The sequence below is a fragment of the Elephantulus edwardii genome, unplaced genomic scaffold, assembly GCF_000299155.1.
Source record: "Elephantulus edwardii isolate Elephantulus edwardi_28Jun2011 unplaced genomic scaffold, EleEdw1.0 scaffold00418, whole genome shotgun sequence".
Taxonomy (NCBI): Eukaryota; Metazoa; Chordata; class Mammalia; order Macroscelidea; family Macroscelididae; genus Elephantulus; species Elephantulus edwardii.
In genome coordinates this window covers 1094696-1110124 of record NW_006400168.1, presented here as the reverse complement: position 1 = coordinate 1110124, position 15429 = coordinate 1094696, and the positions used below count along the sequence as shown (strand labels likewise).

General features: G+C 36.1%; 1 protein-coding gene across 1 annotated transcript in view; it reads left to right on the top strand.

The window, feature by feature from the left end:
• The window catches only part of LOC102862420, an 81809-nt gene extending 71567 nt beyond the window's left edge, over positions 1-10242 (top strand). The window contains exon 7 of the mRNA XM_006902502.1: positions 9241-10242. Coding sequence (XP_006902564.1) covers positions 9241-10242 — 1002 coding nt within the window. The remainder of the gene's footprint in view (positions 1-9240) is intronic.
• The last annotated feature ends 5187 nt before the right edge of the window (positions 10243-15429 follow it).

Below are 15429 nucleotides of genomic sequence, written 5' to 3'. Positions count from 1 at the left end.
ATTGTCCAACTCTCTGATGCATAACAGGTGATTGCGAAGACCATGGCCTGTATCAGACGCACGCACCTTAGTCTCCAGAGAGACTGCTCTTCAGCACCTTGGAGAGGTCTCTAACAGCAGTTAGTACAAATGATAGTGGTATTAACAAGTCTTCTTTGTATGTGTATGGATAGTGTCCTATCACACAAAACATTGTGTCTCAGGATGAATCTATAAATGATCTTTTTTACTATGAAAGCACCTTCATTTTTCTTCACTTTTTCATTCCCAGCATAGTAAGTAGACCATATAATTATTTGCTTCAAAGTGGTCCATGCCAGTCCATGTTAGCTCTCTAATTCCTACTATGTCAATCTTTATGTGTTCCATTCCTTTTTTTTAAAATGTTCAAGATTCTATTTTCATACTTCATATGATCCATGTTCCAAATATTAGTATGTACATAGTGCTATATGTAATAGTCCAAGAATGCTCTATTTCATATGGCATTTTTTTGTTTTTCATTTATTTTTTAATATCCATAATAATTATTTTTTATTAATTTTCATGAAAGTTTACAGACATTATATTTCCATTCATTCATTGTTGCACTTTACTCCCTTCACACCCCTCCCCCTAATTTGCTCTTTTCATTGAAAAGTAAAAGAACAATTCTTTCATTGTTATGTAATACCTCCCTCCAACTCCACTATGCAGCCTTCATTTTGGACTCCTCCCGTCATGACAATAATACCTAATCATATATCCCTTTTAAACGGTTCTCTCCCTCATCTGTTTCAATGCAGTATACATTATTTATCCCCCTTCTTTCACAGTCTCCCCTCAACTCAGATGTCAGTCCTATTTTACAACAGTGGCCCTGTGTGATATTTATCCTTTTGTGACTGAGATATTTCACTCAGAATAATGTCCTCCAGGGTCAACCATTTTGTTTAATATTTCATGAGTTCCACTTTTTCAATGCAGCATAGTATTCCATTGTGTGAATATACCACAGCTTCTCTATCCATTCGTTTGTTGATGGGCACTTAGGTTGTTTCCAACTCTTTGCTATTGTGCACAAAGTCACAATAAACATGTGTGTACATATATCTGCCTGGGTGGCAGTTATGGTTTCTTTAGGGTATATTCCAGGTAGTGGAATTGATGAGTCAAATGGTATTTTTATTTGCAACTTTTTGAGAAAGTGCCATACAGCCTCCATAGTGGTTGTACCATTTTACACTTCCACCAAGAGTGAATAAGGGTTCCAGTTTCTCCACAACCTCACCAACATTTGTTGTTTGCTCCTCTGTTGAACTTTACTATTGTTACTGAGATGAGATGATATCTCATAGTTGTTTTGATTTGCATCTCTCTTAGAGCTAGGGATTTTGAACATTTCTCCATGTGTTTGTTGGCCATCTGAATGCTTTGGTGAAATGTCTGTTCATATCCTGTGCCCATTTTTCAATTGGGTTATTTACCTTTATCTTTTTAAAGTGCTCTAGTATTTTATAAATTCTAGATGTAAGTCCTTTGTCTGGCATGTTGTTGTTGTTGTTAAGTGCCATCGAGTTGTAGGCGACTCATAGCAACCCTATGAACGAAAGTCCTCAACACTTGTGTGATGTTCATCCTTTCTCCAGGTACATAGAGTTTCCGGAGGCAAGCTATTATGGAAGTGAATGCCACTCCTACCTCCAAGCTTGTTTTAATCGGGGAGCTCCACCAAACACTGTCCACCATAGGTAACCATTAATGCATTTGACACATCATGTCATTACCAAATTTTTTTCCCTGTCTGTGGCTTCCCTTTTTACCCTGCTGGAGAAGTTTTTGGATATGCATAGTGATTTGATTCTTGAAAGTCCCATTCATCTATTTTATCCTTTCCTGGTTCTAGGTTTTTCAGGATGCTTGAAAGACTGTTCATGTTGTGGATTGGTGCTTCTAGAGTTCTTCCGAGCTTTTCTCTAATGATGTTTATAGTGCTTGGTTTTAGTCCTAGGTCCTTGATCCACTTTGAGTTGCATTTTGTGTATGAAGTGAGATGTGGATCATGCTTGAGTTTTCGCAGATAGTTTTCCATTTTTGCCGGTACTATTGTTAAAAAGGCTGTCGTTTCCCCACTTAACTGATTTAATCTCATCAAAAATCAGTTGACAATAGGTAGATGGTCTGATTTCTGGATTCTCAATTCTATTCCATTGATCTATGTGTCTGTCATTGGATCAGTACCACACTGTCTTGACCACAACAGTGTAGCAGGATTTTAAATCAGGGAGTGAGATGCCTCTTACCTTGTTTCTCTTTTTAAGGAGTGCTTTGCTTATTCAGGGTCTCTTTCCATTCCAAATGAAATTGGAAATTGCCTTTTCCATCTCATTGAAGAATGGAATTGGTATTTGTATTGGGATTGCATTGAATGTATAAATTGTCTTGGTAGTATTGTCATTTTCACAATATTGAATCTTCCTATCCATGAGAAAGGGATATTCTTCCATTTCTCCAGATCTCTTTTTGTTTCTTATAGTAATGTTTTGTAAGTTTCTTTGAATAGATCCTTTGTGCTTCTGGTTAGACTTACTCCCAAATATTTAATCTTGTGATTAATTATTGTGAAGGAAGGGTATTTTTTTTAGCTCCTGTTCTGTATTCTCTTTGTCACTGCACAGAAATCCAATTGATTTTTGTATGTTGATCTTGTATCCTGCTACTTTGCTGAGTTGTTCAACTATGTCCAGTAGTTTGCTTGCTGAGTCTTTAGGGTTTTCAAAGTATACTATCATATCATCTGCATATAGAGATAATTTTATCTCCTCTTTGTCAATTTGGATACCTCTTATTTCCTTCTCTTGTTAAGACTTCCAATAAAATTTTGAATAGGAGAAGTGATAGTGGGCATCCTTGCCTAGTTCGTGTTCTCAAGAGGAATGCCTTTAATCTCTCTCCATTGAGAACAATGTTAGCTCTCAAATTTGCATATATAATTATAGTAGGTTGAAGAAATTCCCACCAAATCCTATTTTGTTGATTTTTTTTTACACAGGGAAGTGTGTTTGATTTTGTCAAGGGCCATTTTTGCATCAGTTGATATATGATCTTGTGGTTCTTATTCCTTGCTTTGTTAATGTGATGAATTAAATTGATTGTTTTTCTTATGTTGAATGATACTTGCATACCTGTTATGAATCCCACTTGGTCATGGTGAATTATTTTTTTGATGTATTGTTCAGTTCTATTGGCCAAGATTTTATTCAGGATTTTTGCATCAGTGTTCATAAGATATTTTGGCCTATAGTTTTCTCTTTTGGTGGTATCTTTACCTGGCTTTGGTATCAAGGATATGTTTGCTTCATAGCAAACATAGTCTGGGAGAATTCCATCCTTTTCTGTTTTCTGAAATAGTTTATGTAGAATTGTTGACAGATCTTCTCTGAATGTTTGATAAAATTCACTTGTAAAACCATCTGGTCCAGGAATTTTTGTGGCTGGAAGTTGTTTTATTACCTTTTCAATTTCTTCTTTTGTAATGGGCCTGTTCAGGTGTTCACTTTTGGTTGGTGTCAGTTTAGGTAGGTTGTGAATTTCTAAGTATTTGTCCATTTCCTCTAGGTTTTCATATTTGTTTGAGTATAATTGTTCATAATATTTCATTGTTAGCCTTCTTATTTTAGTTGGTTCTGTTGTGATGTTGCCCATTTCATCTCTTATTCAGGTTATTTGTGTCTTTTTGTTCTTTTACTTTTAAGTTTTGCTAATGGTCTGTGGATTTTATTGACCTTTTCAAGGAAACAATTCCTTGTTTTGTTAATGATTTCAATTGTTTTTTTGTTTTCTATTTCATTTATTTCTGCTCTAATTTTCATAATTCCAGGTTTTTTTAGAGGGTGTCAGTTTTCTTGCTGTTCTTTTTCAATTTGCTGGAGATATTGGGTTAGAGAGTCAATAGTCTGTTTTTCCTGTCTTTTGATGTGTTTGCTTATTGCTATAAATTGACCTCTGATTACTGCTTTGGCTATTTCCCAGAGGTTTTGGTAAGCGGTGTTTTCATTTTAATTTGTTTCAAGAAACTTTTAAATTTCATTTTGTATTTCTTCTAGTACCCACTCATGTTCAAGCAAGGTATTGTTCAGCTTCCAAATGTATGGTTTTTTCTCCTTTATCTTCTTATTAATTTCTAATTTTGTAGCATTATGGTCTGGAAAGATGCTTTGTATTATTTCTATGTTTTTTAATTTGTTGATGCTTGCCTTGTGACCTAGAGTGTGATCTATTCTGGAGAACATTCCATACACAGTGGAGAAGAAGGTATACTGTGCTTTTTTGGGATGCATTAGCCTATAAATATCTATGAGATCAAGTTTATTTTTATGGTTTATTGTGTGGTCTAACTCTTCAGTATCTCTGTTGAGTTTTTTTCTGGTAATTCTATCTCTTCTTGAGAGGGGTGTATTGAAGTCTTCAAGTACAATAGTAGTACTGTCTAGTTCCTTTTTCAGTTTTTTTAATGTTTAAGTATTTTGCAGGTCTTTCATTTGGTGCATAGATATTTATTATTGTTATGTCCTCTTGTTCTATTGACTCTTTCAGCATTATGTAGTGACCTTCCTTGTCCTTTGTGATTGTTTTTACATTGACATTTATTTTATCAAAAATTAATATTGCTACTCCTGCTTTTTTCTGGTTGCCATTTACTTGGTATATTTTTCCCAACCCTTTTACTTTTAGTCTTTCTTTATCTTCATTTTTCAGGTGTGTCTCTTGTAGACAAAATATTGATGGATTTTTTTATCCAATCTGCTACTCTTTTTCTCTTTAGTGGTGCATTTAAACCATTCACATTCAGTGTGGCAAGGTTTTATTGCTATCATTGTGCTGAGTTCTTTTTGGTGTTGTTGCTAGTTACTTTGGACCATGTAGCTTTCTGTGTTATGTATGTAAAAAGAACATTTCTGAATCTTTCCTGTAATGCTAGTCTTGTTTTTACAAACTCACTTAGGTTCTAGTTACAGTATTTTCAATTGCTTCATATACATGTGAAAATTGGACAAAGAATTAGATCAAAGAATTGGTGTCCTTAAATTGTGGTATTAGCAAAGAGTATTGAATAAATCATAAATAGCCAAAAGAACAAATAAATATGTCTAGGGAATATCACCAGAATGTACCTCAGGAGAAAATTTACTTTGGACAAGTAGTTAGGATGGGGTAGTCCTTACAAAAGGACGTCACACTTCCAAACGTGGGTTATTTTCAGAAAGGAAGACCTTTGGCGAAATAGATTTGACACAGTAATTATAACAATGGACTTGAGCACAGTGGCAATTGAGGTGATGGCACAGGATTCGGCAAGGTTTCCATCCTTTGTACATATAGTTACTATAAGTCAGAATCAACTTCATGATACCTAACAGAAATAGGTAAGTGTTGGCTTTAGTTTGGGGGATTTCTCATCTGTTCCTATGTATTACCAATCTTTCTTTGTCTCATGAGAAGGAGGTCATTAGATTTTCAGTGAAACACCTACCTGGATGTGGTCCCTGGTGAACCAGAACATTCCCCTAAAATCAAAACATAGATTCAGCTTCTCCAGTTTATTCTAATCTGTGCATATTCCCCAAGGAATCTCTTCTCCAACTCCCACAAGGTGGACAGGCTACACTGCCCTAGAAAAGTAGTAGCACCCATAGCAGTACTTTAAAGGGATAGCAGATTCCATAAGCATCCTGTGGGAGAAAAAGCCAATAGCTTAGGGTTTCCACAGGAGTGAAGCACAAAGTCTATAAAGTCCTCAACTAAGAGAATAATTTAGTCCAGGGGTAAAAGCATCAAAGAAAGAGGAGGTTGAATCAAGAATCAAGCAGGTCAGTCCCCTCTCCGTTGACTTTTAACATCTTAGAGTTCATCTGAGCAGTACAGCTCTTTACCTCAAAACAAGCATAGAAGAAGCCTTACTATACTTTTTTTCTTAAAAATATCATTCATTTACAAAGAACTCTTTAAACTGATTAAAAAAGGCAAGGAATCCTATCAAATTGGGAAAGCTTTTAAAAAGCTACTCAGGAGCTAAAAAGGAAGTTCAAAAGGTAAATAAATTCTCAAACTAAATAGCTGGAAAATTGTTACAAAATAATACTATATCTAATACATAGAATTATATGTATAATATTATCAGTGTCCCAAGGCTGTCCCTAACACTAACTTTAATGCTGACTCTAATACTGTTCCTACCCTAAATGAGTCTGTCTAGTCTACAAACTCTGCTGAAACCTGTCCACCATGGGTAACTCTGCTAGTGTTTGAAATAGTGGTGGCATAGCTTCAAGCATCACAGCAACATGCAAGTCACTGAAGTGCAGCAAACTGACAGACAAAAGGTGGAGAAGAAACCTTAATATATTTTTTTAAAGTTCTGAATTTATTGAAGGTGTTTTCAATGAAAGAGAGCCATATTTGCCAACAAAATTTCTAGAGTTGAGAGGAATTTTAGTTCACTCAAACTATGTCAAGAAACTTCTCCTTATTTTCATACTAAAAAATCATGCTATTAAATAACAATAGTTAGCTCCACAGGAATCACCTTGAAGAAAGCAACACGGGTAAGTATCACTGGTTTTTCATTATCTCTGTCCCTTTTTTCCTTATTTTGCTCTCTGGGCATCTATCTACCCATTTCTATCAAGTCTATTCCAATTCTCAGAAACCCTGTAGGGCAAAAATAAAACTGCCTCATAAAGTTCCCAAGAACATAAATCTTTACAGAATCAGATTGACATATCTTTCTATCAATAGCTGGTGAGTTTAAACTGCCAATTTTTCAGTTAGCAATCAAGATCTTAAACCATTTCACTATTAGGGCTTCTTCTAAACTCTTACAGACCATGTATCAGCCCTCTTTTTCATAAGAGTCCATTCAAAGTTTCAAAACTATTTTCGTATCCTTTCATTTTGATGTTTTTTCCCCAAATTCAACATTCTTACATTCTTCATATGTTCTGCCTGTTTTATAGTTTCCAAGTGCTAGTAGATGGTAGTCAACAAAAAATACCAACTATTTTGTCACAAATGGCTTCAAAGTCAGGTCTTTTCTTTCCTGTGGAACTTATTGTGCAAGTCTACATGCATATTTTATATGTACTTTTGTTAAATTTCATCTTGTTTTTAGTCAAGCACTCTGAAAGGTAAAATTATGTTTAATTATAATTATGTTATATCTAATAATGACTTCACCTTGTTTCATGTCTTCTGAGTTTTTATAAACTAGAAATGCTTGCTATGTCTATCAAAGTTACTGATAAAACAGGTGAAAACAAGATCTACAAAGTCTTCTCCTTTCCACTAGACATCTATCTCAGTATCTTCAATCATTTGAATGAATATTTTTTATATTTTTATATATAGCCAAGCAAATAGTTATTTTTAGGCACATAATCATACTCTTGGTTTTCACATTTTATTGAAAGTATTGTGTTATTTTCTGCTTTTTTAAAATCTGATAAATTCTTAATGTTATTAGTAAAGGTTATCCTGCAAAGTTTCATATTAACAGTTTCATTAACAATACATAGTTCTGGTGATCTCTTATGAAACTTTCAATTGTTCTACAAAACATTAATTTAAAAATTTTACCCAAGATCAAGGTCAAAGTAATTCATTATCAAGAACACTTTTTTATTATACATATTAAATCAGACTACAGATTTATGAGGTTTGGGGACAATTGATTGGTTGACTGGTTTGGTTAATATTACCAGTTTCCTTCCTTGTTCTATCTTTCTGCTAAACCTATATTTCATACTTAATTCAAGTCTCTCCCTGGCTCTTTAAAAAGATCTTTTTGTCTATACCTGTATGTGTGTGTGTGTGTGTCTAAAACAAATAAGCTGAGGTACATATGAATTATTCAATTACTCTCTATCTCTATCCCCAAGTAACTGAAAGAGTTTATCAAAACCCAAATCAGAGGAAAATAGAACTAGGAGAGGAAAACCGTGTATTCTTGCTGCCATCTTCTAATGTAGAAAGTCATCTTTCTCAACTTCTAACATGAGAAGACTATATTGCATTGAGTTTTCTGGGTTTTTTTTCCCTCACTCCCCACCCCCATGCACACATCCCTACCTCTTTAACTTCTACCTCCAAACTTACTCATGGTTCTGTCTCAAACTCTAAACAGCAATATTCTAATATTCCTTCAGTAGGGAAAGATACAGAGATTGCTTATGTTTTAAATAGTTCTTAAAATGCCTCTTTCTCTGCCTTAAGCATTAGTTTTTATATGCTGTAATTTTTTTCCCATAACAATTGCTATGGAAAAATAATAATGATTAATTCATTTATTCATTGTCATTCCTTACAAGTATTTATGATGGACCCTCTAGTATTCGACAATATAATAAAAGTACAATAACTGAGAAAGAGAATCCTATTAAAATGCAGAAATTTTTAAAGATTTCACAGGCAGGTAAGATAAATTGAGCATTGGACCTAGGTAGAGAGCAAAAGGCAAAAGCATCAAGAAAATGAAAGTAGCCTAAAAATTACAATTACCTGACTAAAGATTTGGGAAAAGATTTAATTTGGCAATGGCTTTTCTAAGAGTTCCCAGGCCTCTTTCCAATGGTATAAAATATGAAATAAATATAAAATAAAGAATGACTTCCCAAAGAAGTAGGACCTGAGTTAATAATTGTCTTTCTATATTACAGCTCTCACATAGATTGTTGCTCTGGATCAGAGTAGGCCCACCTCCTCAGAAGTCATGGGGCCTTTGCCAGGCTTTAAGGAAGACTTGCCTGCAACAATGAATGAATGGAAACCAAAGTTCTCTATAAACTTTCTTTAAAATCTCAATTAAAAAAAAAAAAAGAAGACGACTTACCAAGTGTGGTTCTACCTTTGGTGATCAACTAGGATTATAAGATAAATAGCCCCTTGTTCATTAGAAGATATTTATGCTATTCTCTGATTACAACATTCCTATTACTAAGAAAGGATTTAGGAAAACGCTATGGAATAGTAGACTATGCAGAAGCTTGGGGGTCAGAAAAACCCAAACTTATACCCTGACTCAACCATAGTGACCTTGGACAATTGAATTCACTGAGTTTGGGTTTCTTTCCTACAAACAGTAAGACCTCATCAATACTGTGTGCTGTGATGAACAGGCGAATAATCACACACAGTATGTGAACAAAAATTGGAGGTGGCTTAATGCTAGTTACTTTCCTTTCTTCCCTTGGGCTCCAGATCTAGATGAGGGAGCAGTCTAGTGATTATGAGAACCAGACCACCTGGTTGATCTTGGTGGGCTTTGGGGAACTGCAACACCTGGGTTTCCTCCCCTTCACTCTCTTCCTAGCTATCTATTTGGTGACAGTTGGGGGTAACACCCTCATTGTGCTTGCTGTGGCCTCTAGTCAGAATCTCCAAACACCTATGTATTTCTTCCTCTGCCACTTCTCGCTGCTGGAAATCGGCTACACCTCCAACATCGTTCCTCGGCTTCTGTGGAGCTTCCTGGAAGGCAAGGAAGCTATCTCATTGGTCAGCTGTCTGGTCCAGTTCTACATATTTGCCTCGCTCGCTGCAGCTGAGTGCCTCCTTCTCTCTGCCATGTCCTATGACCGTTACTTGGCCATTTGCCACCCCCTTCACTACCCTATCCTGATGAGCACCTGGTTGTGTGGCTCCCTGGCCAGTGGGGCCTGGCTCAGTGGCTTCATCTTCTCTGCCTTCACTCTGGCCCTAGCAGCTCCTCTGCCACTCTGCCCTGGTATCAAGGAAATCAACCACTACTTCTGTGACTTTGCTCCAGTTGTAGGGCTGTTCTGTGGAGATGTAAATATCATGTGGGGAGCTGGGGTCAGCATTTCAGGCTTCCTGACACTGGCTCCTTTCCTGTTGATTGTGGCATCCTACACCCTCATCCTGAGGACTGTGCTGCGAATTCCCTCAAGTCATGGGAGACAAAAAGCCTTCTCTACTTGTTCCTCCCACCTTAGTGTGGTTGGAGTGTTTTATGGTACCCTCATTGTGGTCTATGTGGCCCCAACAGATCATATGCCCGCCTTGCTCCGAAAGGCCTTCTCTGTCCTCTACACTGTGCTTACCCCAATGATCAACCCCATCATCTACAGCCTCAAGAATCAAGAGGTAAAATGGGTCCTTCATAAACTCTGGAGACAGTTCATATCAGACTGTACCCCACTGAGGGGGACAGGACGGCAATTGACTTCTTCCTGGATTCCATGTTAACCTTTTCCTCAAAGTTCTAAAGGGCTAGACCACTGCAATAAGAAGATGGAGATTTTATTTTGAAAGTGGATATCTAACAAGATGAGGTACCTTCTATTTCCAGTTGTAACTGGGTAAAGACTAAAGACATCTTAATTTCTATAGAACTTATATACTGTTATATAAATAAATATATATATATACACACACACACATATATGTATATATATTTACTGAAAGACTAAATGAAGAGAGTGAAATAATTACACCATGTGGGGAAATATTTGAAGATTATTAATCCACAGTGGAGTGAAGGTTGGCAGACAAGGAATAGGAGAGAGTAACGAGAAATTTAGTAAAGATCAGATGGATACGGAAAGGAATGCTTCAAATCAAATCTCAGAAATGTGAAAACAAAATTCTTGAGACTAAGGTAAATAGTGATACAAATAATGATTGTGATAGAGCTCAATCTTGGAAGAGGAAGGGTCAATTAAAAGAGAGGAAGAAGTTCTATTCACTCATGCCTGGGCCCAAGAGACAAATTAGACCTTTGTTCTGGGAGTCCCAACAGTCCTGCTACTTTAGAAGTTGGATCAATAGATTGTACGAAAGTAAAAGAGCCAATTAAATATGAAAGGAACTAAATTAAAGCCATGGAGGCAATTCTTAGATTTTGTTTGTACTAGATAATCTTTAGGAGATCTCTAGTGGTATATATAGTCCCAGAGTGGAATTGTTATCCCAAGTCCACTCCTCCTCTTTGGTGGTTTGAGTCTATAACAACTTAGGAGAAAAACACAACCTCCTTCCATACCATTTACAACCTCAGAAACCCAACAGACAGACAATCAGCTATGAGTTGGAGGAACTAATTCAATGGCAATAAGAAAGCAATAATCTTTGAGGGATTATTATTATTATTATTATTGTTTTTATTATTATTATTAAATCTATTTATTAAGAAGTCCTATTTTTCTTTTACTGTGATACGAGTGAAAGTTTATTAATCCATTATTCATACAGTTTGTTATATAAGTTACAGTTAATGTACTTAATTAATTAAAATGTCAAATAAGCCCCTTGCTATACATTGCCTATCACTTCATCCACCTCAGTGTCTATTATCTATATAATTATTATTTTTTTTCTCCCCCTCTTCATTCTTTCCCACTCCTGAAAACTACTAAAGCCTTTTTTAAATGACACAAAAGCATTTCTAATTTGTTTTCACTAGAAATATGTCAATGTGTTTCTCAAGATATGGTGTATGTTGCTGTTCTTGTGTACCATCGAGTCTGAATCAATTCATAGATCACCCTCCAGCAGGTTTTCAAAGTCAGTTTAATCACCCAGGAGAGGATTTCCCATCTTTCCCCCATGGAGCAGTGGGTGGATTCAAACTGTGTGCCTTTGGAATGGTAGCACAACTCCTCACCACTAGACCACCAGAGCTCCCTATGGTTTCATGTCTTGGAGAAGGCACAGCCAGACTGCTCTTTGGAGGCAAAGAAGATGAAGCTTCATCTCACATACTTTGGGGTAGGAGAGGCTGTTCCTTTAAGGGTGCTTGGAGAGGTTATTCTTTAGAGAGGGACATGATGCTTGGAAAGGTAGAGTGGTGGTGAAAGAGAGGAAGACCTTTGATGAGGTGAGTTGACACAGTGAATATAGCAATGGGCTTGAGTGTGTCAGAGATTGTGAGGATGGCACAGAATAGGACAGTGTTTAGATCGGTTGTTGATAGAGTCATTATGAATTATCCTCAACTTAATGGTACCGAACAACAGTAACACATTAAAATGGAGTTCTAGTGTTCTAGTGGGTAAAGAGTTGTACTTCCAAACTCAAAGGGATGCAGTTCAAATCCACCAGCAGCTCCTACAGAAAAAGATGAGCAATCTCCTATGCAATTTACAGCCTCTGAAAACTACTAGAGAGAACTAAGAGTCGATTCTGACTCTATGGCAATAATCTAAAATAGTTATTTAAAAATATGTTTCTGAGCTTAGACTCTCTAGAAGTGGTCCCTAGGAATCTACATCTAGGAAACATCATAATTTCTTGTCAATGTAAGGAAAGCACATAATTTCAAGGGGTGGGAAGTCAACAACAGGAAAACAAAGCAAAGAAAAAGGAAATACTGATAAATAATTTATGACAAATCATGATAAATAATTTTCTACTATTTTGCAAGTCATGGATATCAAGAGATGTATGCCTGAGAGGTACAATACAAATCAGATAGGTATACTAGGAAGGACCACTGAGAATATCTGGAAGAGACAACTGCTCTGAATATAGCAGAACTACAGGGAAAGAAAATAATACAAAACATGAAAGAATAGAAATTATTGTTTGGGAAACATAGAATCTAGCTGTGTCTGAGTATTTAAAATATCTGTATGTTTGTTCTTTGGCATTAAAGTCAAAAAAACAAAATTCAATTTTGTATGTGATGGTGTCCCAGAGAGGGCCAGGATAAAGAAAACTGAGAACATAACCATTTCCCTGAACAAAAAGTCCAGTCTCATCCTCAGGATACAATGCTCACCCCACATCCAGGGATAATTGGACCACTCCCTGTGTGAAAGGCACATTGAAAATAGTCTGGAGATAGGTAGAAAATGATCTAGGAAGTACAGACCCCAAAGGGCTCATGTTGGAGCCCCAAAGACTGTATAAATTTTGTGGTTGCCTCTACTGTATTAGTTCAAGTGGTCTGATTAAATCCTCTGCCTACTCCTATAGCCAGGAAGTCTCATTTAAAATATTATCTCTTATTTTCTGTGCCCAAATTTTTTCTTATGGATAATGCAGTATCTTGGTGCAATACAATAAAAACCATGAAGGATATTGCAATAGTGTTCTCTTTTTTTCCACTATTGAGTCATCTCCCTAGGTGAGTTCCTTATTTTTCTGTTTTCTTGTTGACTTAATTTTTTTTTACTATTTTATTGTGTTTTCTGTGGAAGTTTACAGAGTAAATTGCTATATGTATTGGGTTTTCAATGTCAATATTCTCATTAATTCCACTTTGGATATCTTATTCCAGTAATTTGGTTTCCCTGTCCCCTTACCCTTTCCTTTTTGCTTTAGAATAATTGTTGACCATTCATCATCATGAAGATATTTTTTAAGGTAGGCACTAATCACTGGTAATGTTCTTTATTTTGTGAGTCAGTTTATTATCTAGGTAAAAGGTGACTTCAGGGGGTAATTTCAGCTTAAAGTCTATGATCTCAAGGCAATAACCTCAAGGAGCCTTTTAATCTCAGCCTTACAGGTAACTTTGTACTTTTTAAGAATTTGAGCTCTGGTCCACATAAAATCATATCCTTTTTAATCACTAGTCAAGGACCTATGACTACAGCTTGGGGAAACTGCTTAAACTCTTACACCTTCAGATTCCACAGCTGTAACATGAAAGAGAGCTCTTGTGGCTTAGTGGTAAGAATCTGTGCTGCAATCCCAAAGGCATGCAATTTGAATCCCCATCTGTTCCTAGGTGGTGGGAGGGATGAACAATCTCCTCTCATGCGATTAACTGCCTCCAAAAACCCGCTATGGGTCAGTCCAGCTTATTGAGACACACATATCAAAGAAAAAAATAATACATATATCCCTCATAGAATTGTCATGGATAGTAAATCATTATAAATATATATAATTAATTCCTCTATCTCTATGCATTGTATGCCAAAGAGTACATTTTAATATAAGCATATCTGCTCAACTCACCTCCCTTTGAGAAAAATTTGGAGACATTCTCTCCTTCTGATCACATCACTTCTTACCTAACACCCTTTTTCTTGACTGAATTCCTAATTGTTTCCCCCTCACGGCCTATGTGCTATTTACTGTGACCTGGCAGGAGAGGCCAGACAACACTATGGGGATGACAGATCATAAGAAAAAAAAAACACAAACAACTGGGCTGAATTAGAAGACAAATTCTGGGCAAAAGAGTAAAAGGGAAGAGACATTTAGACAGTGCAAGAATCTACCCTCTATTAAAGTGTACTCAGACAAAAATTAAATCCAGAAGCGTGGCTTATAAGAAATCACAAATGACCCTGGAAATGAAGTTTTAATTCAGTAAATAGAATTGCATTAATAATTTTTTAAGTGTTGTTGTTATATGCAACTAAACTAGAACCACCTCATAGCTGATCTTCTACTGGGTTTTCAGAGGCTGTAAATACCATCGGAGATTACTCTTCGTTACTACCCACTAGGTCACAAGAATTCCTAATTTTTTAAATACCTTTCATGTATTTTCTTATATTCATTTTTAGTAATTGCATAAACTGTTGTTGTTGTTGTTGTTGTTTGTTGTTTACTGTCAAGTTGGAACCAACCCATAGCTGACCCTCCAGAGGGTTTTCAGAGGCAGTAATCACACGGGAGGAGAATGCCCATCCTTCTCCCACTTGAACCACATGCCTTTGGAATTGTAGCTGTATATTCATATTAAAAATTATAGCAGAAAATGATAATAAAGTATTAATCATCAAAACTTAAGTGTGTCAGTTAAAAGCACTGGGACAATAAAATATTTGACATGGCTGCATTACACATAGGTCAGACATACAGGGAGGAATAACTTTTAGTCTCCTCTCTTGCAAAATAAATAGCAAATGAATTAAAGTTCTAAATAGAAAGTTCATAATTCCTGCACACACCAATAACAAAAATTAGAAACAATCTCAATATCCACCAAGAAATGAACAAATAGAAAAATTGTGCCAATATGATAAAATGATGTAGAGTATGTTTTTTCACCTTCCACTTCTTTTTTTTTATAATTTTTTATTGTGGTTTTAACAAAAGTTTACAGAAAACCTGGAATTCCTTTCATTCATTGTTGCACATTTTCTTCCCTACCCCTCCCCAGTTCACTTTTCTCTTTAAAAAAATTATTTCATTATTGCACAATATCCTCCCTCTGAAAGCAACTGTCAATAAGAATAAATCTTTAAAAACTTGTTACATTAAAATAGGCTCAAAATAAGGTTTATTATTTTATGTTGTTGTTGCTATGTTCCGTCGAGTCCTTTGCGACTCATAGCGACCCTATGTACAATAGCCCTAAACCCTGCTCTATCCTGTGACAATCGCACTGCCTCTGACACATCCATCTCGATTACCCCAGTCACTGAATCAATCCACCTCATAGAGGGTCTTCCCCTCCTGTGCTGTCCCTCC